The 24,497-nt window shown below is 34.1% G+C and overlaps 3 protein-coding genes across 7 annotated transcripts; all 3 read left to right on the top strand.

The window, feature by feature from the left end:
- The first annotated feature begins 278 nt into the window (after window positions 1-278).
- On the top strand, window positions 279-4,437 carry LOC127252618 (cold-regulated protein 28-like). Of its 5 annotated transcripts, none has more exons than XR_007839102.1 (7): window positions 279-626; window positions 926-965; window positions 1,131-1,285; window positions 1,464-1,590; window positions 1,895-2,005; window positions 2,156-2,256; window positions 4,141-4,437. XR_007839102.1 is itself a non-coding variant. In XM_051276875.1 (7 exons), exons 1-5 carry the CDS (start codon window positions 303-305, stop codon window positions 1,972-1,974), a joined length of 756 nt encoding a protein of 251 aa, XP_051132832.1. In that variant the 5' UTR covers window positions 279-302; the 3' UTR covers window positions 1,975-2,005; window positions 2,156-2,256; window positions 4,141-4,437. The 5 variants fall into 5 exon arrangements, 4 of the variants coding, with proteins under 4 accessions (XP_051132832.1, XP_051132833.1, XP_051132835.1 ...); XM_051276875.1 differs by having other exon boundaries at window positions 930-965; window positions 1,131-1,319; XM_051276876.1 differs by having other exon boundaries at window positions 930-965; window positions 1,131-1,319; window positions 1,895-2,042.
- A 3,846-nt stretch (window positions 4,438-8,283) lies between these two features.
- On the top strand, window positions 8,284-12,688 carry LOC127252301 (RNA pseudouridine synthase 4, mitochondrial). The gene is made up of 10 exons (XM_051276406.1): window positions 8,284-8,706; window positions 9,110-9,160; window positions 9,272-9,418; window positions 9,540-9,587; window positions 9,669-9,749; window positions 9,993-10,106; window positions 10,284-10,382; window positions 11,238-11,349; window positions 11,938-11,984; window positions 12,096-12,688. Exons 1-10 carry the CDS (start codon window positions 8,380-8,382, stop codon window positions 12,411-12,413), a joined length of 1,344 nt encoding a protein of 447 aa, XP_051132363.1. The 5' UTR covers window positions 8,284-8,379; the 3' UTR covers window positions 12,414-12,688.
- A 3,989-nt stretch (window positions 12,689-16,677) lies between these two features.
- LOC127252395 (uncharacterized) lies at window positions 16,678-19,299 on the top strand. The gene has a single exon (XM_051276550.1). It carries the CDS (start codon window positions 16,678-16,680, stop codon window positions 19,297-19,299), a length of 2,622 nt encoding a protein of 873 aa, XP_051132507.1.
- The last annotated feature ends 5,198 nt before the right edge of the window (window positions 19,300-24,497 follow it).

Below are 24,497 nucleotides of genomic sequence, written 5' to 3'. Positions count from 1 at the left end.
AAAAAAAAAATCAATTGCGAATTTCCTATTGGGGTCATCATTTATTTTCATGCATTTACTATTTTGTTCTGCATAAAAAATTATTTATTCAAGTTGGATAATATTTTTGGACTTTGTTTTGTATTATTGAAAAAATTATTTAACAAATATCAATATTTCTTAAATATTGTTCCAAACAACACAAGAGTATATATGAAAATTATGAAAAAGAATAAGATTTATATGCATTGGTGAAGCAACAAAAATATATGCAAAATGCGGCATTGGATTTGGGGCGAGATATTATTATTATTATTATTATTATGATTTATCATCCATCCCCGTCGGTCCCGTCTGATGTGGCGTGGCGTCCAATGACACCTGTAAAAGCGCCTCCATGCGGAACACCCTCTTCCTTCATTCTTCTCTTCCTCTTCCTAGCTCTATCCATCAATCAAATTAATCATTTCTTCCCTTTCTCTCGGATTCTTTCTATTTTCCTGAAAGCTGCTGCTCGATTGCCGAATATGGAAGAAGGAAGTTACCGGTCGGAGGCGGTGCGTTTCGGCCGTGCGGATGTGTTGTTGGATCTCTCGGATTTGGAGTCGGTCCAGAGTTGCGGGGATATCGCACATTGCGAAGAGAAGGTAAGGCCAGTAATTACTGTCTTTTTTATTGAGCAACGTATCTGGCTTTTGTTTCCTTTTTGTTGCCTGTTTTATGCTCTTTTTCTGAGGTCTGAGTCTGATGGCGAAGGTGTTAAGTTACTTGGAGATTTAGATGTGTATTATTATTAAAGCAGTTTTGTTTCGATGTCTATTTAGATCAGTTTTCATGACCTGCATTACGTGTGGATGTTGTCTGAATTTTCAGTGATCTGTTGGTGATTTGTCTACGTTCTGTTTCATGTACTGTTGAATACGATGGCGGTCGCTGTAAAATGAAGGAAGAGTGCAGAGATTGATATTCTGGAAGATCTTTCTTTTGTATGTGTGTGTAAATTAACTGTATAAGCTTTCTATGATCTGAAATGTGTAATAAGGGAATTAAAGGATAATCAAAGTGTGAGATGTAGGGAGTGACCCTTTGAATTATCTATGCATGCTTTTATCTTGAATATAATAATGTGTTTGAATTCTTTATTTCTGCAGGACGACAACATAAATTGGACAGATGAGAAGCACTGCTTGTATCTTGAACATTTGGAAGTTTCATTTGTTAAACAGCTACACCAGTCAATGGGTTTGGGTGAACATTCCCCAGGCAAAAATAACAAAGGAAACAGCTCATCTCAATTTCAAATGCGGTCTGTCTCTTCTTTTAACACTACTTCCGAGCAGGTCGGCTGTGGGAAACTCATCTTTAATCACTCACTGTTTAATTTTATACTGACACAACTCTCAGAATTAAATTGCTGGGAATTACTTCTATTTATCCAACATATCTGTGCTTACAAATTATTCATGTCTTATTGGCGAATGCAGCAGGGTCAGGGCGGCTGCTGTGAAGTGATCATTGATCATAAGAGATGTACTAATATTTTTTCTCATGGTCTTCGGACGTTTGATGTTGCAGAGCTTATTATTTTAGATACAGAGAAGCATGAGAAAGGTATTGATTTAAAAACTTGTTACTTTACACTTTACAGATTCATCATATATATATATATATAGATTGGTCGTTAAACTCATATCCATTACCCATTTCTTTATGGAAAGCAGGCTTGCTACTAGCTGTTGCTCACTCAAATCAGCTTATAATAATTGAAATAGTATGTAGCATCAATAGACGTTTCACAATTTAATTTCTTCAAGCGAAAAGTATTTGCACTGCACTGCAAATGGGCAACAAAAGTTTCACTATACTTATTGATCAATCATTTCTAACCACATTATAAATTAATAACAATTTGCAGTTCCAGCGGAAGGTACAGGCCAAAACTTCGTGAATGATGATGACGATGATGAAAGGCAAAACAAACAATATAATCACTAATGCATGGGTGAAACGACACGACAGATGAAGAGTGAGTGTCTGCATCTTCAATTGATATATAGTTCAACGTAATTCACTCACTCACTATTGATGGAGTTTCTAATCTGCCAGAAATTCATTCTTTCAATTTCTTCATGCATAAAAACCCAGACATATATGTTGATCCCCCCATGCATTTCAGATTCTGCCGCGACAGATCCTTCAGCAGCTTACGTACGTACAGCTCCTACCTATCGTTGAGTTGAACTAGCTCTTCACAGACAGGGAATTATTAGCAAGCAGGTATGTATGTTTGGAAAGAAGCCTGTTTGTTATGTGTTGTATAGTCCGTTCGATCTGATCGATCATATTAAAGGTGGTATAATTGAAGCAAGCTATATAACTAGATAGATTCTGGAACATTAGTTTCTTTTATCACATTACTGCTCTATAGAGTAGGAAGGAAACCACAAGCCACATACACAACTATTATATATTTTTGAAAATACGAGATGATTTCATACAATTTTTAGAGGATTTTGTGCAATAATATTTAAAACACGAGAGTCTAATACAATTTTTAAACCATAAGAAAATATGGTGCAAACTTTCAAATCATAAGCAATTTTTCTCATCAAGCTTTTAGGCCTTTCGTTCCCGGCCTCATTTTTCTATTACTTCCTCTTCTCTTCTTCACATTACTCACTCATAAAAATTTGAGAAATTTTTTTTCTCATAGCATGGAGTATCATCCAAATTAGAATTGGAATTGGTTTCAATTACTAAGGAGGACATTGCTTACTCTTTCTCTATTTTAACAAACTTAAAATTTTTCTTTACAGGCTACGCATACTTGTTTGCTGGCCTCACTCTTTTTTGAATTGATGGACAATAGAACTCTATATAATCTATCCAAGATTTGGAAGCTATGAAAATAACTAGAGAAAACATATCAACATTTGCACTGCAAGTTGAACAATGACACATACATTTTTTTATTATTGCTCTATAATGGTTTCTTTGTTGCAAAGGGTGTTGTAAAAGTTATTAGTTTTGTACTAATATTGAGATTAGCTAGCCAATATGACATCCTCATGATTTTTCAGCAGCTTGTGCAAATTTATAATTCTCAACTCTGTCTAGTGTTTGCTTCATCGTTTTTCTTGCCTTCATTGACCATTTAGTCTTCATCACTATATTGATGTTGTTACAGGAGGCACCCACAAAATTTCTTCTAACACATACACAATTTCAATATCTTTTGTCACATGGAAGTTCTCGATGAACTTTCTAACCAAAGGTGTGTTGATGTAGTTCATATGGTTCAAAATTAAAATTTCAAACCTTGTTCCAATCCTTTAACTAGCCAACAAATATGGAGGGGTTGAACCTTCGCTCTTTCCGTGTTGAATTATTGAGATATGTTTAAATCGGAATCAAGTATTTGTGAATTTTCATTATGGATTTCTGATTTTGTGTTGGAACGATGGTGTGTTCATGTTCGTGTACGCACCTTTGTGATATTCAGTTGGTTTATTAATTATAGAATCAAATAGGTGTGAATCCGTACACAATGATTCATCCTATGAGTTTACTTATAAACACACATCGGTACATATGTGTATATTAAATGGAAGAAGATCATGTGCTGTGCTGAGGTTTAATTCAACAGTACTGATTTGTTATAAAATTACATCTTTATCTTTATATTAAATATTCATCCTTAGATATTAAATGTGATTAAGAGGTGGGATTAATTTCACCAGTGTTGATTTCTGCATTTGAGCATAGTATCCATGCCGATATTAACATATCTATATATGTTTCTTTATTTTATTTATTCATGTTTTTATGTGTATGAACATAGGTGCAATTCATACCCCAATTTGTGTTGGGTTACAGATATATAGATATATTAATATGGATCCAATATGAATAGGTTTAATCATTATGTGATTCAGCAATATAATTTATTATATGTTATTTTTTATTTTCTTCCTATGACAAATATACATATATGTATATATATATATATATATATATATAGAGTATACTGCCATTGTTATTATTGTTTGAAACAATTTATGGTAATTGCACACATATGTCATGGGCGGACATTTCTGCCCCTGGTTCTCGATCATAATCCGTCCCATATGTGCGAGCCCAATGACCCATATCTTGGTGCAGGTACGTGTTCCGCATGGTTAAGGTACGTGTTATCACATACTGTATGGTATATCCAGGACGTGATGCGCACAGAGGACGGCTGGTCTGAGCCTCAGCGCGGGCGTGGCCTAGGCGCCGGGCGTGTCAACTTCCGGACACGTGACACATATATGTATTTCTTTAGAACCGCACGGTTTTGGCATTGTGATTAAGTTAATTAATCGAATGTGCTTGTTGTATAATCTTCTCTTTAATAAGTCTGCAGCTCTATAATACTAAACAATCACGTCATTGTTATTGAAATTAACTTATGTCAATTCTTGCAACTTTGTTTGTTTATGAATTTATTTATTCTTATTGGAATAATTTATGGATGGTCATGCCCAATTAATTAATAGTTTGTCATGTCATATTTATTTATTTATTCAATTATGGTTGATTTTGTGAATAATCGAATATTTATTATAATTCGTTTAATAGTCCAATTAAATTTGGAATACAGTAGCATGTATTTTCGAAAATATACATTTATGCAAATTCGATTCTAAATATTAATTATATTAAATTTAAAGTCTTTTTGGGTAACATAGTTTTGCCTATGTAATTAATTGCTACTGTTATAGCTTTCATATGTATTGGACATACATAATTTATTTTAAAGTGAATTTAATAAGCAATAAATAATATAATATATTTTATGAATTTGTTGAAAGTTGTCAAATAGACAGATTATTTATATATTATAAGGTTGTGTGTGATTTATAATGGTGCTGATTGATCCAAAGTTAATTCAACGATTAAATAGTTAAATGCATGTCCAGTGGCATTGAATGCGGTGATGATAATTTGGTTGGTGATGGTAATTTAGTTATTTGTGTGTGAATAATAGATCTGTGCGAAAATGGAATATTGTTTGATACACTATTTTATTGTCAACATTTAATTGTCAAAATAAGTTTATGACTCCAATGGAGAGGACTACAGAAGAAGATGTGTATGATTGATGTACGAGAAATGGCAACGGTGGTTGCAATTTGGAGTATATGAACATCTCTCAATAAACTAATCTTTCAAAGTAAATCATCTGTCGATCGACGGAATCATAGTTTGGATGTCCGAGTAATGCAGGGATTAAGGCTGTTATTGGAGATGATTTGGATAATGTAATTTTATTGCTTTCAAAATTCGTTGGGATTTCTGATAGTTATTCGAAAGAGCCGGAAGCTATACACAGGGCATGCAATGGTTTGGCTGGAGCCTGGAGGTGGTGGAGGAGAACATGGTGTATCCTTTCCCAAGGCACAGGAGCGAGGAATGTCGGATTTCTTTCGTGGCATGGATTTAACTTTAAGTTGTTGAGAGATATGAAAAGTAAAGTGAGTTTTGCAGTAGGTGACGAGATTAGTTATTTTCTAAGGCAAGTTGTCATGAGGGAGTATGAAACTATTTGTAGTGAATATTTCTTTTGGAATTTTGTGTACTAAGTAGGGGAAAATTTAAGAGTAAAAACAATAGGTCGAGCCTCACACTCACACCACCCTTGAATGCTTTTTATGTCACAAGTCATTAATTATGTAATACAATGGTGCATTAATAGAGGATAAAAAGTGAGAAGCCTTCCAGTTTTGTACTGGAAGAAAATATATTCAAATACTTAACAAATATTTTATAAAAAATATATTAATATATACGAAAGAATTAACTAATTTTGAGAGCAAATAAAGAATAAAAATAATTAAAATGAAAAACTCTGAAACGTTGGGATATAAAATATTTTTAAATTAGTTTTTTTGTGCCCAGTGAGTTAATTGAAAATGCATTTATCAAACAATAAAATTAACTAATTAGAGCACATACAACAACCTAATTGTCAGATGGTCCTTCACATCTAACAGAAGTATTTTTTTTCTCCAATTTCAAAAATAAATCATATAGTGGCTTTTGTTTCCATGTGAAAAAAGAATAGAACAATGTTAGAAATTTTTGGAGAAAAATAATGAAATTGTATTTCTCAAAGATAGGAGTTTACAATATATATATATATATATAGTAGTGGACTCGGATCTAAATCTAACAAAATAGTATTAAAAAAATATCTAAATCTAACAAAATAATATCAAATAAATATCTAAATCTAACATCCCCTCAAACTCAAGATGGGACAGTAGAGACCAACTTGAGTTTGTCTAAGAGTAATCGGAAGCGGCCTGAAAGAAAAGACTTATGAAGATATCTGTTTTCTGATCTGCAGAGGATAAACATGTTGTCAAATGAAGTGACAATCAAACTCAATATGTTTGGTGTGTTCTTGGAAGGTATCATTTTGGGCCATCTTCATAGCACTCTACTATCACACTGAAGAGCCGTAGCTGCCGAAGCCATAAAAGTTCTGAAGTAGAGTTAGCAAGAACATGATACTGTGACTCGGCACTCGAGCGAGAAACTAAAGTCTGCTTCATGTTGCGCCAAGAAATGAGATAATCATCTAGGAAGAAGCATTAACCAGTGGTCGAACTATCATTTCAAAAATAAAAGTTAATTTAAACTTGGACATGTCAGTTGTGGAGGGATTTTTGGATTAAAGCTATTGTTTGTGCTCTTAATTTATCAAACAGCTACAAATTTTTCAATAAGTTAAAAAGCCCTAAAAATATGTTTGTCAAACACCTTCACTATGTGTATTTTTCCTACATTATTTTTTTTTTCCTAGAAGAAGTAAACTTGAAGAGAAAATTCGATGAATTTTTTCATCACACTATTGTCTTAGCTCTAATCTTTGAGAGGAGATGCAGGATCTTAAAGTGGGGGATTTGCCTCTTAGGAGGAAGGTGGGTTAAGATTTTTTAGGTTGATTATCGGAAAAAACAATTTATTTTATATCTATTATCATAAATAAAAAATATTTGATTTCAAAATAAAAAATTAAAATAAAAAAAATGTGTTTATGGGACAAAAGAAATAAAATAGTTTATTCTTATCTTTCAATAATTTATTGATTATAAATGTAAAATTAAATCAAAATAAATTGTAAATAAGTTTTAAGAGTTAAATTATTGTTATTATATTTATATAAACTTATTCTCATATTTTTATTATAATAAATTTTAAAGTTAATATTCATTAGCAATTGAGTTTTACGATTAAAAGTAATATTTATCTATCATGTAACAACGTAGTGCCTCTGTTATTTAAAATATCATTATTAATTATGTCCTTGATAGGTTGGTGATTTTGGGTGAGTTTTTCCAGTATAGTTTTGGGTTGGTTTATTGTGCAAACAGGGTTTTGGAGGCAGACGCTGACAATGTTTGTTTTTTGTTTTTTTTTTTTTTTGTTTTAATTATAAATATAAAAGAAATTAATAATTTTAATTTTAATAAAAAAATATATAATATATATGTTATTTTGTTAAAAATAAATTTTTTTATAATACAAATAAATAAAGATTTAGAAATATATATGTAGATATAATATAAATTTATAATTAAATTATACAAATTAATATATATTTATATTATTATATTTATAACCATCCAATCAATATACGTCAAAACTCCCTAAATCCCAACCAAACTTAAACACAAAATAAACTCAAAATTCAAATCTATCTCAAAATTCAAATAAAAACCAAACTCAAATTTCCCCGAACCCTCTAAAAAGCCACACCCTTAGTTTTATATATCTATATTGAAAATATGTTATTGAATTAATATTTAATTTACGATAGAATATATAGCATTTGTTTTATTACAATTTCAAATACAAATTATTATTATTCATCTACCCGGTTTTAGTAATAATAAATTATTTTTTATTATAGAATATTATATTAAAATCTAATTTTCAAAAAATTAAATTTAAATATTTTATTTTAAATTAATTTTAAATTACAGTCAAACAAATTTAATTAAAAATTTTAAAGTATATATTTAACTAAAATATATATACAATATCAAGATTAGTTACAAAAAAATAAAATTTTGTATAATATAAATAAATCAAAAATATAAATATAATTAATTTAAATTAATTTATAAAAAATAAAAAAATATATATACATATAAATATATTTGTTATATAAAAATTAAAAATATAAAATTTTAAATAAATTCATTAAAAAAAAAAAATTAGTAATACAGTGCGTTAGTTGCGATGGCCGCCAAACAACACATTTTCCCACCCCTTCCCTTTCCCTTACCCTTTTCCTTCTGTTAAAATCCCTTTCCTGTCCTTCCGCCGTTCAACCAAACCCATCCAGTCATGATGGAGCGGATTGTCCTCCGAGAAGTGATTCGTCAATGGCGGCAGAGCGCCGCCGCGACCACCTTCAAAGGAACTTCCACTTTTGAAAGAAAGTATTGCCATTTGATGTCTAACGCCGACGAGGGAGAGATCAGTAGAAAAGAGTACAATCACGACCGGTGGCTAATATTGCCTCCGTTCGATCCAGCCTTCGACGGCTACTTAATCGAAAAAAAAATTTTGGGCACGTCAGTTAACTCGAATACGACGGTGCTTAAATGGATTCTCAAGTGCTGTCCTCAATTTCCCAGGAGTTTTGTCCAGAAGCTTTTCCGCTTAAGACAGGTCCGTTTCACTGCCACGGGATAGAGTCATCGTTAGCCATAACTACTGCATAATAGTCGCTTGCAAATGAATCCTGCCGAAAATATTATTTATTGTGAGTGATTTTTGTTCTTTTGGTTGTGCATTCGGAAGTGAGTTGCTTAAACCTCAGGTATTAGGAAATGGATTAAATAGAGTGATAAAGTAATTAGCGTGATATGGTAAAGACTGACAGTAGAGAGATTACCAATTTCTGTTGTTTTTGCATCGCTAGTGATTTTCTAAAACAAGAGCAAGTATTGTTTGAGAGCTCATACATTCTTTGAACTAAGAATAGCAATATGACTTTCAAGCGAAAGGTTGCGTCAGCACATCCACAAGTGTATGCTGAATGGATATTGTTGTTCTCTGTATTTTTCTTCAGGTTCGAAAAGAATGTTCCAAGACTGAAGCTAAAGAACAACGACCAAGAAGGGTAAAAGTTCCCACATTTCTATGAAAATGGAAGTTGTGCATGTTCTTGTTTTCCTAAGCTGTTCACCTGGGCAAACCACTAATTGTATGGTATTTGTTATGCTGTTTTAAGGTAGGAGCTAAAGATCTTATAGATGTTGGTGATAGAATCTTCCTTCCTAAATCTGTTGATGGAAAATTTGCTTCGTTAACAGAAGAAAAACAGGGTAGTTCCGATGAGAAGGAAATGAAGTATGTCCGTAGCCTTGAGTTGTATAAGGTACTGAGGTCCAAAAAAATTGTTGTTTGGTTCCCATGCAGCTAGCTACCACTGTTTCTGCTGTAAGTAATATGTCATGTCTTAGTACTAATAGGCTAATTATCTAGCTGCAATATTTCAGGATCCGGCCATAATTGTCATCAACAAACCACCTGGAATGCCTGTGCAGGTATATAAAGGTGTCCAGTTCTCCAATCTGAGAATTTGGAAAGTGTCTGCTTTCACATTGTACAGAGTATTATTTTTGCAGGGTGGCCTTGGAATAAATAAGAGTTTAGACGAGTTAGCTTCCAACTACTTGAGATATGACTATGCAGAATCTCCTCGCCTGGTAATAAGTTTTACCAGTTCTGCTCATTTATTAATATTGTTGTTATTATTGTTATTATAATTTTGGAATATGAAATAAAAATTCAGTTTTCAATTATTTCCCCCAACAAGTTGTTCCTTTTCCTTTCCAACTTAAGTTTTAGGCAGAAAAAGAATTTTTAGAGTTGTTCCTTAATTATATATAATTCCCATATCCTTATTTAGTAAATGACCCATATGTTGTAGCTAACAAGCTGGTTCTTAGGTGCACAGGCTTGATAGAGACAGCAGCGGCGTATTAGTCATGGGAAGGACACAGCAGAGTGCTACCATCCTGCACTCCATTTTCCGCAATAAAACATCTGAAGCATCTATTGATGTCTGTAGTTTTCCTACTTTCTCTTGTTAGATGTTTGTGTATACTATATAGTAATTTATATTCCATGAATGTGTTAAAGATTATATTACTGTTGTTCAATTAGTCCATTACAATTCATCTATCAATGGTATGCTTCAAAGTTCAAGCCCACTGGGATCATAATTTCCTGTCTTTCAGATTCCTGACACCAAAGAAATCCTGCAAAAGAGGTATTTGGCTCTGGTTATTGGATCTCCTAGAAGGAAAGAAGGAGTAATCTCCATGCCATTAGCGAAGGTGAATTTTATCATTCAACCCTTGTTGGCATTTCCTCAATATAAGTAAATTGATTATCTAATTAATCCTTTGCCAAAAGCTCATGGGTTGCTTGATATGTCTCTAATTTACTGTGGTCCATATAAGTCTTTTTTATGGTCTATGTTCCATATAAGTCCTAGCTCTTTGTATGAGGATGGTTTGGCAGGATAAGATAACTTTGAAGTTAATTATGTAGATAATGTGTATTTTAACAGTGCATTAACTAATAACTCATCGACAAAACTATTATATTTATACATATAGTTATATGGAAATGTCAATAATTTGAACTTTATGATAGTAATGCCTTAATATTTCGAGGCATATGTATAGTATTTGTATCCAAAAAGTTTTATCAAATGATGTTATGATCAATTTATGACAATTAATGTAATCATATTCATTCCTGCGTGTTTTGGAAATGCAATTGCTCTATAGATCTAAATATTCCGCTTTTTCTTACAAAACCAAATTATTCTTTGGACTTTAATCACACATTGCACTAGCTTAAAATAATAACTGGAAAGAAAATGTGTTGGCCTTCTTTTCGGTGTGTGTTTTGTGTTTTGGTGTTTTTTAGGTTAAATATAGTGGTTGGATGTGATGTTTTACATGGATAAAAATAATGTGGGATGTAATATTTTTGGAGGGAAATTGAGATATTAAATAGTATTAAATAGTTTTAAAACAATTGTAAACTGAACAACCGGACAATATTATTTGGATGCAATAAATATCTGGGTTTATATAATGTTATACTAGGCATATTAAAGATTATGTTATTATGCAGCTGACCCCATCCCTTTGCATCATATTTCAATCTTTAATATGCAGGTGGTAGTTGGTGATGGAAAGTCTGAGAGAATTACCACAGCTGACTATTCCCATAAAACATCAGCGCAGCTAGCTGTTACAGAGTATCGAGTGATATCATCTTCACCACATGGTTAGTCTGGAAGCTTATCTTTAAAAACTTGTATTAATTTATCTAGAGTAAGTTATTATTGGTAAGCGGATTGAATTGAGCACAGCTCTAAGTGCAAAATGATTGAGCCCGATCAGGAATAACAATGTTTTGTGTTCTAGCTTGAGCCAAGCACATGAAATATCAGTTTGAGTTGGAGCAGGAGCTGATTTAGGGTATAAATAATGGAGCTAAATTGAGATCACTTGGTATAGTCTCAGTGCAGAACTCAATACCGAGTAAAGTAAACAAGAAACTCATGAGCTTTTATGAATTTGAGCTGTTGACTTTCTTTACATTCAACCAATTACTCATAGTCTAGACTTGGAGTAGAATCGAACATCGATTGCGTGACCTGTTCTGACCCTCTAGAAATGATATTAGTTGCACAAGTGAAAATCTTATTGGATTTCGCCCAAGACTTCCATTCATTTTTCTGTAGATCATTACTTAAAGCTTGAAGGAAATTCAGCTGTGCCTATGTTTTACAAACTATTTAATCTTCTATTTCCACTTATATAAAATCAAGAGTACCCAGTCCCCTGTTCTCAATGATTCAGCTAATTACAGGTTTCACGTGGCTGGAATTGTTTCCACACACCGGAAGAAAGCACCAGGTTAGGATAATGATGAACAATATAGAAATGCATTAATATGGATATTATTTAGAACTCTTATTGATTCAAGCTTAAGAATTGAGATTCATTTTTCAATGTGGCATCAAACAGCTTCGTGTTCACTGTGCTGAAGTACTCGGAACACCAATAGTTGGTGACTACAAGTACGGGTGGAAATCACACAGAAAACTGGGGCACACATTCTACTCAGAAGGCAAAGCATCCAAAGTTAGAGGAGGGAAGTGGCCCGATGGGCTCGAGTCGGAGAGTGGCAGTATATGTGATAAACAATTTCGTCTACATCTTCACTGTAAGGAGATTATCCTTCCCGATATTTCACAGCAGGTCAATAATATGCAGGGTGCGAGTATCAAGTTGAATGCTCCTATATCAGCACACATGCAAAGAAGCTGGGATTTGATGAACTAAGAATGCCCTGCACTTGCTTATGAATTCATTTCAGGTTTGAACAGAATCCCATTCTTTTATAGTTGGACTTTATAGAACACCATCAATTTAATCTCTTTTTCACAATTCTTGATTAGAGCAATCAAGAATTCAAAAAATATGGAAATTATACAAATTGGTTGCAGAGTCGTTGAATGCAGATTCAAGGTCAGGACTGAGTATTTACTGAAACTCTGCATTCAAATAAAAACAAGCTTCTCCATATCTACCATTTTATCACTATACTCCATTAGTTCAATTTTCATTTTAGTATGTCCAGTAAGATTTACTACTTCAAAATATATTACGAGACTCAATCAAAACTCTTTTATATATGACTTTATCAAATCAAACATCTATTTTTTATGTTTTTATATTATACTAAAAATCAATTTTACATTCAAAACATCACATCAACACCTATTTACATCACATCATACAACTATTCAAATTCAAATTTTTACTATTCAAATCCCAACTCAAAATTCAAACCCTCAAACAAACAAACTTTTGTGTCCAAGGTAACACGGACACTTTTAGTGGAGCAGAGAAGATAATAAAATAATCATAATTTATTATTAACTAATTTAATATTATTATCTTAAATATCATATCTCAAATCAAATGTATCATTTAAAGTGAAACTCAGAGAGCATTGTTTTATGATGTTTTTGCTCATAAAAAGTGTTGAAAATGCGGATGCGAATCAAAAAATTATTGATGCATAAGAAATAGGACAAAACAAGAAAAGTACACATGATTTACTTAGAAAGCCAAAAAAATAAAAAATTACAGAGTGATAATAAAGTTACTTAAGGGTGTGGTAGTTTGGGGGTTTGGATTTTGGATTGGAATTTGAATAGTAAAAATTTTGAATTTGAATAGTTGTATGATGTGATATAAATAGGTGTTGATGTGATGTTTTTAATGTAAAATTGATTTTTAGTATAATATAAAAAATAAAAAATAAGTGTTTGATTTGATTTTTTGGGGGAAAATTTTTGGATAAATAGTAGAATTTTGACAAAATTCTACAAACGAACACACCCTTGGATATTTAATGATTACAATAGTGCAAGTTCTTATATAAATGAAGAAAATTTGAAGCTCCAAACAAGTGTCCAAATGTACAAAGACACCCAAATGGCACATAAAATGCATCCAAACAAACACTAAAATGGCATACAAAGTTGCTAGAATAAGACAACGTTAATAGAATAATCAAATGAAATCAATCATTTTCCAAAAGAATAATCAATCAAATGTAAACAACTGTTTGCTCAAAAGTCACCAACTTCTTTATTTTCAAGATCAAGAATTATATTTTTCAAACCCTAAATAATCTCCTTAAATACTTCTAGTAATCCCTCCTTGCTAAAAATACAATAAGACTGCCTAAAAACTAAGGAGTAAGTTCAACTCAAAATATAACATTTTAATAGAAAAAACAAATAAGCCTAAGCAATCCCATCATCCATATCTAAGCAGCGGTCGAGGCTTCACTTTTTTTTTAATCTTAACTTCATACTTTTTTCGATCTTCCTCTCTATCAATATCATCCCTTTTCAAATCAACCTTGTCCCCAAGGTTGAAGTATCGGAAATGGAAATAAGTTGCGCTTAGCCAAGTTGTTTCATTGTTCGATTGTTTCACCCACTTAAGCAAACTTTGATCTTCTTCTTGTTCTCGTTTATCATGGGCTTGATCCAATGTTTTTCAGATGATTGAATTACGAGAGAGGGTACCATCACCCACCTACACTACTTGGCACCCTTCTACTCAAAGGATATAGTTAGAGCTCCCTAATTAGTTTGAACCTCACCCAATGCGGCTAACCAAGGTGCACCAAAAATAATATCTACACCCTTGAGGGGAAACACAAAACAATCCGTTGTTACCTCGAGTATCATGGATAAAGCTTCGAATTCCTGTCTTTGTCCATCCCTTAATTGAACTACAAACTTTTTTGTACGATCATGTAGTAGTTGTAGAGTGGATATTGAGGAAGAAGTTATAAAATTGTGACTAGCGCCACTATCAAACTAACGCCGCTATCAATTAATATTTTTACATTCTTTCCTCACAAAACTCCATCCAGCCACATAGTCCATGGACTCGAGAAGCCCTCTATAGAGAAAAACGCTAAGATTCGGTCTTCTATCAATGCATCTTCTGGTTCTTCCATCCGAATTTCCTATCTCGTTGGTACATAATATTCGAATTTTTGAAGGTCTAAAACTTCTTTTCCTTCTTCAACTATCATGACTCACAATTTTTTTTTGGGGGGGGAAGAGGGGGGCATTCATGTCTTGGAGTATATGGTTTCTTGCATCGTAAACATAGTCCATTGGCTCGCAACTGAAGTTTATCCTCAATGTCTAGAAAACTCCATGGTCGTCTCTAAGTCCCTGGGCCAAAGAAGAATGAGCTAACTTCGAATCGGATCTAGACCTTTCATGAAATAGCGTAGATAGTGCGCATCTGTCAAACCTAGAGCTTGGCTAGACAATTGAAGAAATAAAATCACGTAGTCATCCACTGATACTTCAAGTTTAATGTCTGCAATTGTTCAGAAGGATTACCCTCGAAATCCTTACAAATATAGCCAACAATGCTTGCAAAAATTCATCCCATGTTAGCCTTAGCTTTCGAGAATGCAACCAAGTTGACCAATATAACAAAACCTCTCCTATGGCCACCGCTAGTGCAGGCACCTTCATTAATCTTATGCGACTTTCTTGTCTTTCGGTTGCATCAGCACAATTGCCTGAGGCAGCAACATGTTAGCCTCTGTTGCCGTGCAACCCTTATACAGTGACTTGGATTAAAACAACTCAATCCAATACACTTAAACTACAACATAGGTTGAAACAACAAAAATCAAAGCCAACTTCCTTTAACTACAACAAAGCTTCAAACAAAATCAAATCAACTCAATACACTGACACTACAACTTAGGATCAAACAACAACTCAAGCGTTATAGATAGAATACAATATTGCTTGAAACACATTGAAATCCAACAGTCAGAACACACAACATGCATAATCATGCACTTTAACAACACTTACTTGCACGGCTCTAGGTCTATTGTTTTGGAGTTGCAACATTTTAACTTCTTCCTCCAATTTATTCATATTATTCATGTATTTGTCTTGTTAATTCATCACCATCGTCGTCATCATCAACAACAACAACAACAACATTCTTTCTCTTTTGAAGATTTTCGAGCCGGTGGACTTTACAAACCAATGTAATGATCACATCCTTATATCTCAAACGGCTTCTTCATTCCACCACTCGAATACACCACAGTAATTTACACCATTCTACGAATGGATAAAAAATTCTGCCGATTCCAAAAAAAATCTAGCTTCAATAAGAAAATTTCAAAAAAAAAATTCTAAAAACTAAAATAAAAGAATCGGGTAATTGAAGCAAGCTTTATATCTCCTACCCGTATTACTCGTGCTCCACGAAGTAACCAATGGCAGTTCATGTCCACATTTATACATCAACCTGGGAATATCCTCAACCAATGACTTTGAAATTTGTCCAAGATGAAAACGTCAACCTCATTATCGAAGTTATCGGGACAAAAATCGGTCATTTTCTCCTTTGATGGAACTCGATTTGGGATGGTATTGCACGAGAGCTACTAGGGCTTGAACGGGATTGCTAGAAATGACTGTCTAGTGTCACGGACCGAAATCCGTGACCGAAGATGACCGAGAGAAGAAGCCAAAACTCGGAGGCTAGTCCGATACTTTGTAAATAAAACTAGAACTTGTATGGAGTTGTTGGGGGTTGGTAGATAGTTGGTGAAAGATGGTAGGTAGGGGTTGGTAGATAGTTGGTGGGAGATGGTTGGTGAGGGTTGGTAAAAAATGGTTGGTAGATAGTTGGTGGAAGATGGTTGGTGGGGGTTGGTGGATAGTTGGTGGGAGATGGTTGATGGGGGTTGGTAGATGGTAGTTAGGAGATTATGAACTTGTATAAATAGGTGGTAGTGCTCATTTGTAAATCATCAAGTTGAGAGCAATAAACATCTACTTTCCCTCACTACTTCCTCTCTCTACGATTGTTGAGTGTTCTTGAGTGTTCTTAGAAGTGTCCAAAGAAAGGTTGTACTAGCAACCTCTAAGTGTCGGGAAGTTGCTAGGCCGCACGGAAAGTGTTCGAGGAACAACTAGGCGGTCCGTGACAAGTGGTATCAGAGCTTCGTTCGAACCGAAGTCAGTGAGGGATGACTAGTGAAGGGTCCAACTTGACGAATATGAACGAGGGTAACAACGATGGTGTCAATGAAGGGAAGCACCACCGAAAGTGCAAACGTTGTCCTTCTGTGGATGTCATAAGCGCTTTTGATGCAAGGCTGGAGCGTGTGGAAGATTTCCTCGGTAGGAATTCTGAAAGGATCGATGAGGTCGATCAACGTCTCGATGAGGTCGAGAAGGAGATGCGTGAGGATTTGACGAAGTCTCTCGCAGAGGGACTGGAACAGTGTCGCGATGGGACGAAGGAAGTGACGAGGTCACTTGGTGCCGAGATGGCCAAGCTCAAGGAGGAGGTGGCAGTGTGTCGCCTCGAGTTGGCCCGACGAGAAGAGGCGGCTATGGTGGAGCCGTCCGTGATGCAAGAGGAGCTTGCAACACTTAGAGCGGCAATTGCGGAATTGCAAGCTCGTGGCATGACCAGAGGAGTAGCGGCCGCACCTAGAGTGGAGGTGCCACGTCCGGAGTACTACTTAGAAGTTCGGAGAGGCCGGGTAATTGATATGTTTATTTTCGACATGGAACGTTACTTTAATGCGGTAGGGGTCGTGGGAGATGCGGCCAAGGTGCATACGGGGTCGTGTTTCTTGAAGGACTCGGCACTAATTTGGTGGAGACGTAGGAGTGAACTAGCCCAAAATGGTGAGGCGATCACGATGTGGGCAATGTTTAAGTCCGAACTCAAGGCGGAATTCGAACTAATGAGGGCCGAGACTGAGGCGAGGGCCAAGATCCGTTGGTTGACACATCGGGAAGGAAATTTGAGAGAGTACATTGATGAATATGCCAACTTACTACTCGAAATCCCATCGATGACGCTAGAAGAAGCATTATTCAGGTTTACCGAAGGATTGAGGCCGTGGGCCAAGGAGCGGGTTGTGGATAAGTGCCCGGAAACTGTGAATGAAGCAATGAAATATGCTTCACGATTGATTGAATTTCAACGGAGGGAACCATACAGGAGAGACGATGGGTGGAGAATGACATCGGACAAAAGTGGGGGAGATACGTCGAGATCCGCCCCACGGCCGGACAAAAGTGGGGGAGATGCCCTAAGATTCGCCCCACAACTCGAAAGAGAACGTCAAGCACCTAGGGCTGCAATGAGAGATTTCTTCAAACCGGGATCGAGGTATGAGGGTTGTTTTGTTTGTCAATCAAAAGAACATTTTGCAAGGGATTGTCCGAACCGATCAAATATTGCCGCGGTGACCGAGGACACTAACCCGATAGAAGAACGAGTGGCGTGCATGAAAGCAGAGGGTGATGGCGTAAAACATCAAGGACGGATGTACATGAATGTCGACATCAATGGGCGCTCGTACTTGTGTTTACTCGACCCGGGGGCAAATGCGAATTACATGAGCAAAGAAATAGCTCACGAGTTGGGGTTGCAATGGGTGTCAACGGAGGGTCGATTCAAGGGAGTAAATAGTGCATGGACACGTTTGACGGGAGTGGCAAAGGACGTACCAATTCAAGTCGGAGATTGGAAAGGTATGGTTAATTTCAATGTTGCCCCTATTGACGATTATTTGGTGTTCTTTGGCATGAGATTTGTCGAGCAAACCAAGTTAGCAATGATACCGCACAAGGACAAATACACTATTATGGATGGAAGCATGCCATGCGATATCACTGTTTACCGGGAGAAGGAGTTGACACCAAAGCAACTCGAAAGAGGATTGAGGAAAGAAGACCCAACGTTTGCGGCTATTTTTAGCAACGAGAACCTCCTTGGTTACGAGGTCGAGGAGGCCATTACACTACTGAAGGAATTCAAGGATGTGATGCCAAAGGTGTTACCGAAGGGGTTACCACCTCGACAAGCGGTTGACCCCGCCATCGACTTGGTGGAAAGTGCAAAACGAGTATCTCGACTACCACAGCGGGCGTTGCTCGACGAAACAATCGAGTTGGAGAAACAAATTGGGAAACCTTTGGAAGCAAAGTTCATTGTCCCGTCAAAGAGCTCTTTAGGTACACCAGTGTTCTTTCAACTGGAGAAGGATAAGAGTCTCCTCAAGTGTAATAACCACGGGATGCAGAACAAGGTGACAATTCAAGAAGGCGATGAATTAAAGACGGAAATCACTACGAGATGGAGTGTAGTAGACCATGTTGGACACTTGCGGAATGTGTTGCGAGTTATACAAGAAAATCAACTCTATGTCCGGAGAGGGTTTGAGATAGACGAGGTCGGAATCTCAGGATACATCGTGGCCGATGGAAGAATTCAAGTGGAGTCTGGGAAGGTCAAGACGGTCATAGAATGGGAGGTGCCCAAGTCAACTATGGAGAAAGACGAGAGTACCGAGAAGAACCCATTCGAGATCATGCCCGGTTTCCAACCAATGACTTCGAGAGACTTGGTGAGTACGTACAAAGGACCGAGTCCATGGGTGTTCCACTTTGCCAAGGGTTGGCCGAGTCGGGCAAAGGTGATGCGGCTATATTCAGAGAGATCCCAAAGATGCAAGAAGGGGGACCGAAAGCGTGGGTTTCAAATATCCAAAGAGAGACTTACCGTTGGTACGATTCTATCAACATGGGCGTATACGAGAAGTGCACAAAGGGTCAACGAGACGATATGAAGGCCCGTTCCCGATCATGAAGAAAGGAGGCAAGGTAAAATACAAGGTGGAGCTACCCGAGGGCTTGTCCCAACTCCACCCGGTATTCTATGTTGGTATTCTTGAGCCTGACTCTACGAAAGATCGGGACCCAGATCGGAATATATCGACAAGAGCACCACCCGGGATGCAGACAACGTATGACAAAATAGCTGAGGGAATATTGATGGATCGACTAAGGTGCCGCAAGAAACATCCGCCCTCGACGGAGTACTTGGTGAGATGGAGAGGCTTGCCCGAGACTAAGACGAGATGGAAGCCGGATGAGAAACATTGGCAATTCAAAGACTTGGTACATGAATTCGAGGCATTGAGGACAATGCCTTCATCAAGTGGGGGAGAATGTCACGGACCGAAATCCGTGACCGAAGATGACCGAGAGAAGAAGCCAAAACCCGGAGGCTAGTCCGATACTTTGTAAATAAAACTAGAACTTGTATGGAGTTGTTGGGGGTTGGTAGATAGTTGGTGAAAGATGGTAGGTAGGGGTTGGTAGATAGTTGGTGGGAGATGGTTGGTGAGGGTTGGTAAAAGATGGCTGGTAGATAGTTGGTGGAAGATGGTTGGTGGGGGTTGGTGGATAGTTGGTGGGAGATGGTTGGTGGGGGTTGGTAGATGGTAGTTAGGAGATTATGAACTTGTATAAATATGTGGTAGTGTTCATTTGTAAATCATCAAGTTGAGAGCAACAAACATCTACTTTCCCTCACTACTTCCTCTCTCTACGATTGTTGAGTGTTCTTGATCGTGTTCTTGAGTATTCTTAGAAGTGTCCAAAGAAAGGCTGTACTAACAACCTCTAAGTGTCGGGAAGTTGCTAGGCCGCACGGAAAGTGTTCGAGGAACAACTAGGCGGTCCGTGACACTAGGATATTTTAACACAATCACGTGTCAGGCACGTGTTCTTTCCGTCAACGGCACTAACTAATTATCCTCTTAATTGACGGAAAGACATTGATTAGTGGATTATATCTAGGGACAATTTCTGTCAAAATTAATAATATGATAATATATAATGAAAAAAATGATTAAATTAAATTTAAAATTATTTTTTTAAAAAATATATATATTTTTTAATTTATAATGACGTTAGTGTTATTTTATCAAAAATTTTGCAAATTTGTACTATTCCTTATATATATATTTTTTTTAATTATCAAATCAAATACTTATTTTTTTATTTTCTATGGGTAAAAATTATTTTAAAAATTAAAATATCATATCAATAACCATTTATATCGTCCTATACCACTATTTCAATTCAACTTTTTTTTTTTTTATTATTTCAACCCGAATAGAAAATCTCAACCCAAACAAACACACACCTTGAATATATATTTTTTATTTTGAAATGATGGGATGGTGCCTAACAACTTTTGAAAAAACATTCAATTGTAGACCGAATCTACAGTAACTGTACAGTGAAAATACATTAGAGTCGACCAAAAAACACACCCTATGTAGAATAATGTTAGAAATTTTACCCTACATGTGTATCTTGACTTTTTGACATTGTGTTGACGAAGGTTTAGAGTTTAGAGTATACATGTGTATATATAGTATAAACTTATTAGATTGTTTTAGTGAAAAAATTTTAATATAGCTAATTTTAAAATAAAATAAATTTTTTTTTATGAGATTAATATCTTAATAAAAGATTGTTACAGTCACCAAAACAATTTTTATTAAAGAATATTTTTGAGAGGACGACACTTACTCTGCTGAACTTTAATCCGTCGGATTATCTTTTAGTTGTACGATGGAAATAAGTAAAATGAGAAAAATCGTAAATCATCTCTTTCAATATTCTAACCATATCTTCGAAGAATATTACTCTCAACTTGATATGCTGGCAACTACAACCTTTTTATTTTTATTTTTTTATATTCATCTCATGGTCGTGTAGATTGGATTCAGAGGCGGATGTATGTGGGGGCAAGGAGGCTCCAGCCCTCGTCCCCCACCCCATCCTTTTTAATTTTTAATTTTTTTTTATTTTATAATATATAATATAAAAAAATAAATAAATCAAAAGAAAAATTGCTAAAAATTGATAGAGTATTTATGTGAAAATTTAAATTTTGAGTAATAAAAAAAAATTATATCATAATACTTGTTTGATGCTATAAAAATAGATGTGAATAAAAAAGTAATAAACAATAATTAAAAAAAAATTTCAAAAAATTCTCCACCAAATACATAGGAGATGATATTTTTAAGAGATATTTATTTTAATAAATATTTTTACTATTTATCAATTTTATATAATACAAAATTTATCCGGTAATATGCAGTTGTCACTGCAGATTGATATTTTGCAAGATTTTTAAAATATGATAATTTTATTGATAAAATTATTGGGTAACAAATAGATGATGATTGTTTCAAAATTTGAAAAATTAGCCCCCCTTTCATCCCGGTCTGGTTCCGCCTCTGATTGGATTGTTATTACCTCTACTTTGAAATGATTTGTTGCCATAAGCGGTTTCTTTGTTCATTCTTTGTGTTTGATAAATTTGTTTTCTTTTATCTTTTTTTGTTAGAATGAAGAAGGAAATTAGTTTGTGACATAGAGTGAAATTTTCAAGAATGATTTGGCATTGATTTGAAATTTTTTGTGTGCACTCTGAATTTTGTTATTATTTTATTTTATTTTTTTAAATTATTATTGTACTATTTTGAAGTAATTTTTGTGCTCTTTATGTTATCATTATATTTTTTTGTAATTAATATTATATTTTTGTAATGTTCCTCCGTTCTAAATCCTGCAACATTTGTTTGTCTCAAACTCACTGGAATTTTTTTAAATTTAGAAATAATTAATAATATTTATATATATATTAATATGCATTTCACTTTTAACTTATCACATCACCTAAATAAAAAAAATAAATAATCATTTATCTCTCCAATCGTATAATTTAATATCCAAATTATCTCAAATTATCATATTCAATATTTTCTACCTAAATTCTTGTATCAAATACAAAAATTACACGATGTTTGGGACAGATGAAATAATAATTATGCTTTCGTATTGTAATAATTATACTTTGTGATATAGTTATTGTGTTTCATATTATTTTCTTGAATATCTGTCTCATGTTTTTATTTTTTTAAGACCATCAAGTCATTACTATCAGTAAGATCCCATTTAGGGTTGACAAACGGATTAGGTCGGATCGAGTTCAGGTTCGGGTCAGCTTAAACAGGTTACAAAACCCTTGACCTGAACCTTACCCATTTAATTAAATAGGTTGATATTTGCAACCTTAACCTGATTTTTTATTAATCGGGTCAACCTGAATCTTACTCGTATAATCCGTTTAAATTTAAAATATTTAAATTTTAATTTAAAATTACAATTTATACTAACAAAATTTTTAAATGCATAGTATATATACATATTAAAGCAAAAAATTATTTATTCATATCATGAAACCGATATTCAAAAATTGAATTAACAAACACTATATAATAGTACACAACACAATTCTTTATTTTTTATTGTTTATTTTTATAAAATTGGTCATAAATATTGAATTATATTGATAAAATTTAAAAAATATATTTAAATTTAAAATAATATTAATTAAACAGGTTAGACGAGTTATTTTGGGGTCGAAAATGTGGACCTTAACCTGACCCATTTAATTAAATGGGTTAAACGGATTTGACCCAATTATTAATTGGGTCAAAAATCAACTCAAACCCAACTATTTCATATCAGATTCGGGTCAAATTATCAAATCGGGTTAATTTTTGCGGGCCTAATCCCATTGTCATAGCAATCTCTTCACCCATGTCCCATTAGCACCGCCACATAATCTTTCAACCATAACCCCACCTTCTGTACCAATTACATCAGACCTTCTCATAAACATGAAGGTGACGATCATATTTATATTTTATTATAATGCTATTTCATAATTAATATTATAATATAATTATTATGCTTTCATGATATAATTAATGTTTTTGGTATCATGTTATTAAATTGTTTCTTTTATACTTCCCGTCCCATAACAAAGTATCCATTTTTCCATTTTAGTTCGTCCCATAATAAAATATTCATTTCCTTTCTTTTTTAGTAACTGTACTATCTACCTAATATTACAAATACCCTTACAACTTACAATATATTACACAAGTGCGTGCAAAAAGCAAATGGACAGTTAGTTTCGGGACAGAGGAAGTATATTATTACCATCTGTTTTCATAATTAATATGTGCTCTTATAATATAATTATTGTATTATTCATATTATTTTCTTAAATTGTTTCTTTATCCAACTTTTTTTTTTTTCTTTTGGAACATAGGTTAAAAGCACTAATATTAAATAATCAGATCACCGAATGCAGTAATAAAAAGAATTCTAGTCTTGTGTCTATAAGATGATGTTGTGCTCTTTCTTAGCAGCGTTTTTACTATAATTTCAATATTAACTATTTTTCAAAAAACTTACAAATTTAATCTTATTTATTATTGGCTATTAGATGTTAAATCATGTAGAGGCCATATTGATTTTTCACATCAGCACACGTATTTCACACCGCACATGCTATGTGCTGTTTTTTTCAATAAGAACAAGTGTGTTGTTATATATTTAATCAGCACCATGTCGATACAGAACGTTATTGAAGTGCTATTTTTTTTGGACAAAAATATGTTTAAATAGCTCTTTGCTTATATGTTAGATTACAAATTCATTACAAATCATCGAACTATCTCTTACGGAACAACTCACCCAACTTTTATTATGATTATTATATCTAGCAGACAACAACATTTTAGATATTACTCCCTCCGTCCCAAATACCGTAGACACTGTATTTTAGGAGGGATGTAATTAGTAGATAATTAAAAAAAATACTAATCGAGTATGTTTGTTTGAAGGTTTGAATTTTGAGTTGAGACTTGAATTGTAAAAATTTTAAATTTAAATAATTGTATAATATAATATAAATAGATATTGACGTAATATTTCGAATGTAAAATTAATTTTTAGTATAATATAAAAAATAAAAAATAAATGCTTAATTTAATATTTTTGAGAGGAAAAAATAAATTAAAATAGTGTATTTAAAATCTAATCCAAAAACAAACACAGCCTTCGTGTATGCTGCATTGATAATATCTACTATAAATATACTTTATAT

The sequence above is a fragment of the Andrographis paniculata genome, unplaced genomic scaffold, assembly GCF_009805555.1.
Source record: "Andrographis paniculata isolate CXL003 unplaced genomic scaffold, ASM980555v1 Contig46END, whole genome shotgun sequence".
Classification (NCBI taxonomy): Eukaryota; Viridiplantae; Streptophyta; class Magnoliopsida; order Lamiales; family Acanthaceae; genus Andrographis; species Andrographis paniculata.
Note: the sequence above shows the minus strand (reverse complement) of the source record. Positions and strands in the feature narration are given on the sequence as shown.

Coding starts and splice junctions, on each gene's coding strand:
- LOC127252301 (XM_051276406.1), top strand. CDS start 8,380: ATGATGGAGCGGATTGTCCTCCGAGAAGTGATTCGTCAATGGCGGCAG. Junction 10,383..11,237: donor TCTCCATGCCATTAGCGAAG/GTGAATTTTATC, acceptor TTTAATATGCAG/GTGGTAGTTGGTGATGGAAA. Junction 11,985..12,095: donor ACACCGGAAGAAAGCACCAG/GTTAGGATAATG, acceptor GGCATCAAACAG/CTTCGTGTTCACTGTGCTGA.
- LOC127252395 (XM_051276550.1), top strand. CDS start 16,678: ATGACTAGTGAAGGGTCCAACTTGACGAATATGAACGAGGGTAACAAC.
- LOC127252618 (XM_051276875.1), top strand. CDS start 303: ATGATTTATCATCCATCCCCGTCGGTCCCGTCTGATGTGGCGTGGCGT. Junction 627..929: donor TCGCACATTGCGAAGAGAAG/GTAAGGCCAGTA, acceptor AAATGAAGGAAG/AGTGCAGAGATTGATATTCT. Junction 1,591..1,894: donor TACAGAGAAGCATGAGAAAG/GTATTGATTTAA, acceptor AACAATTTGCAG/TTCCAGCGGAAGGTACAGGC.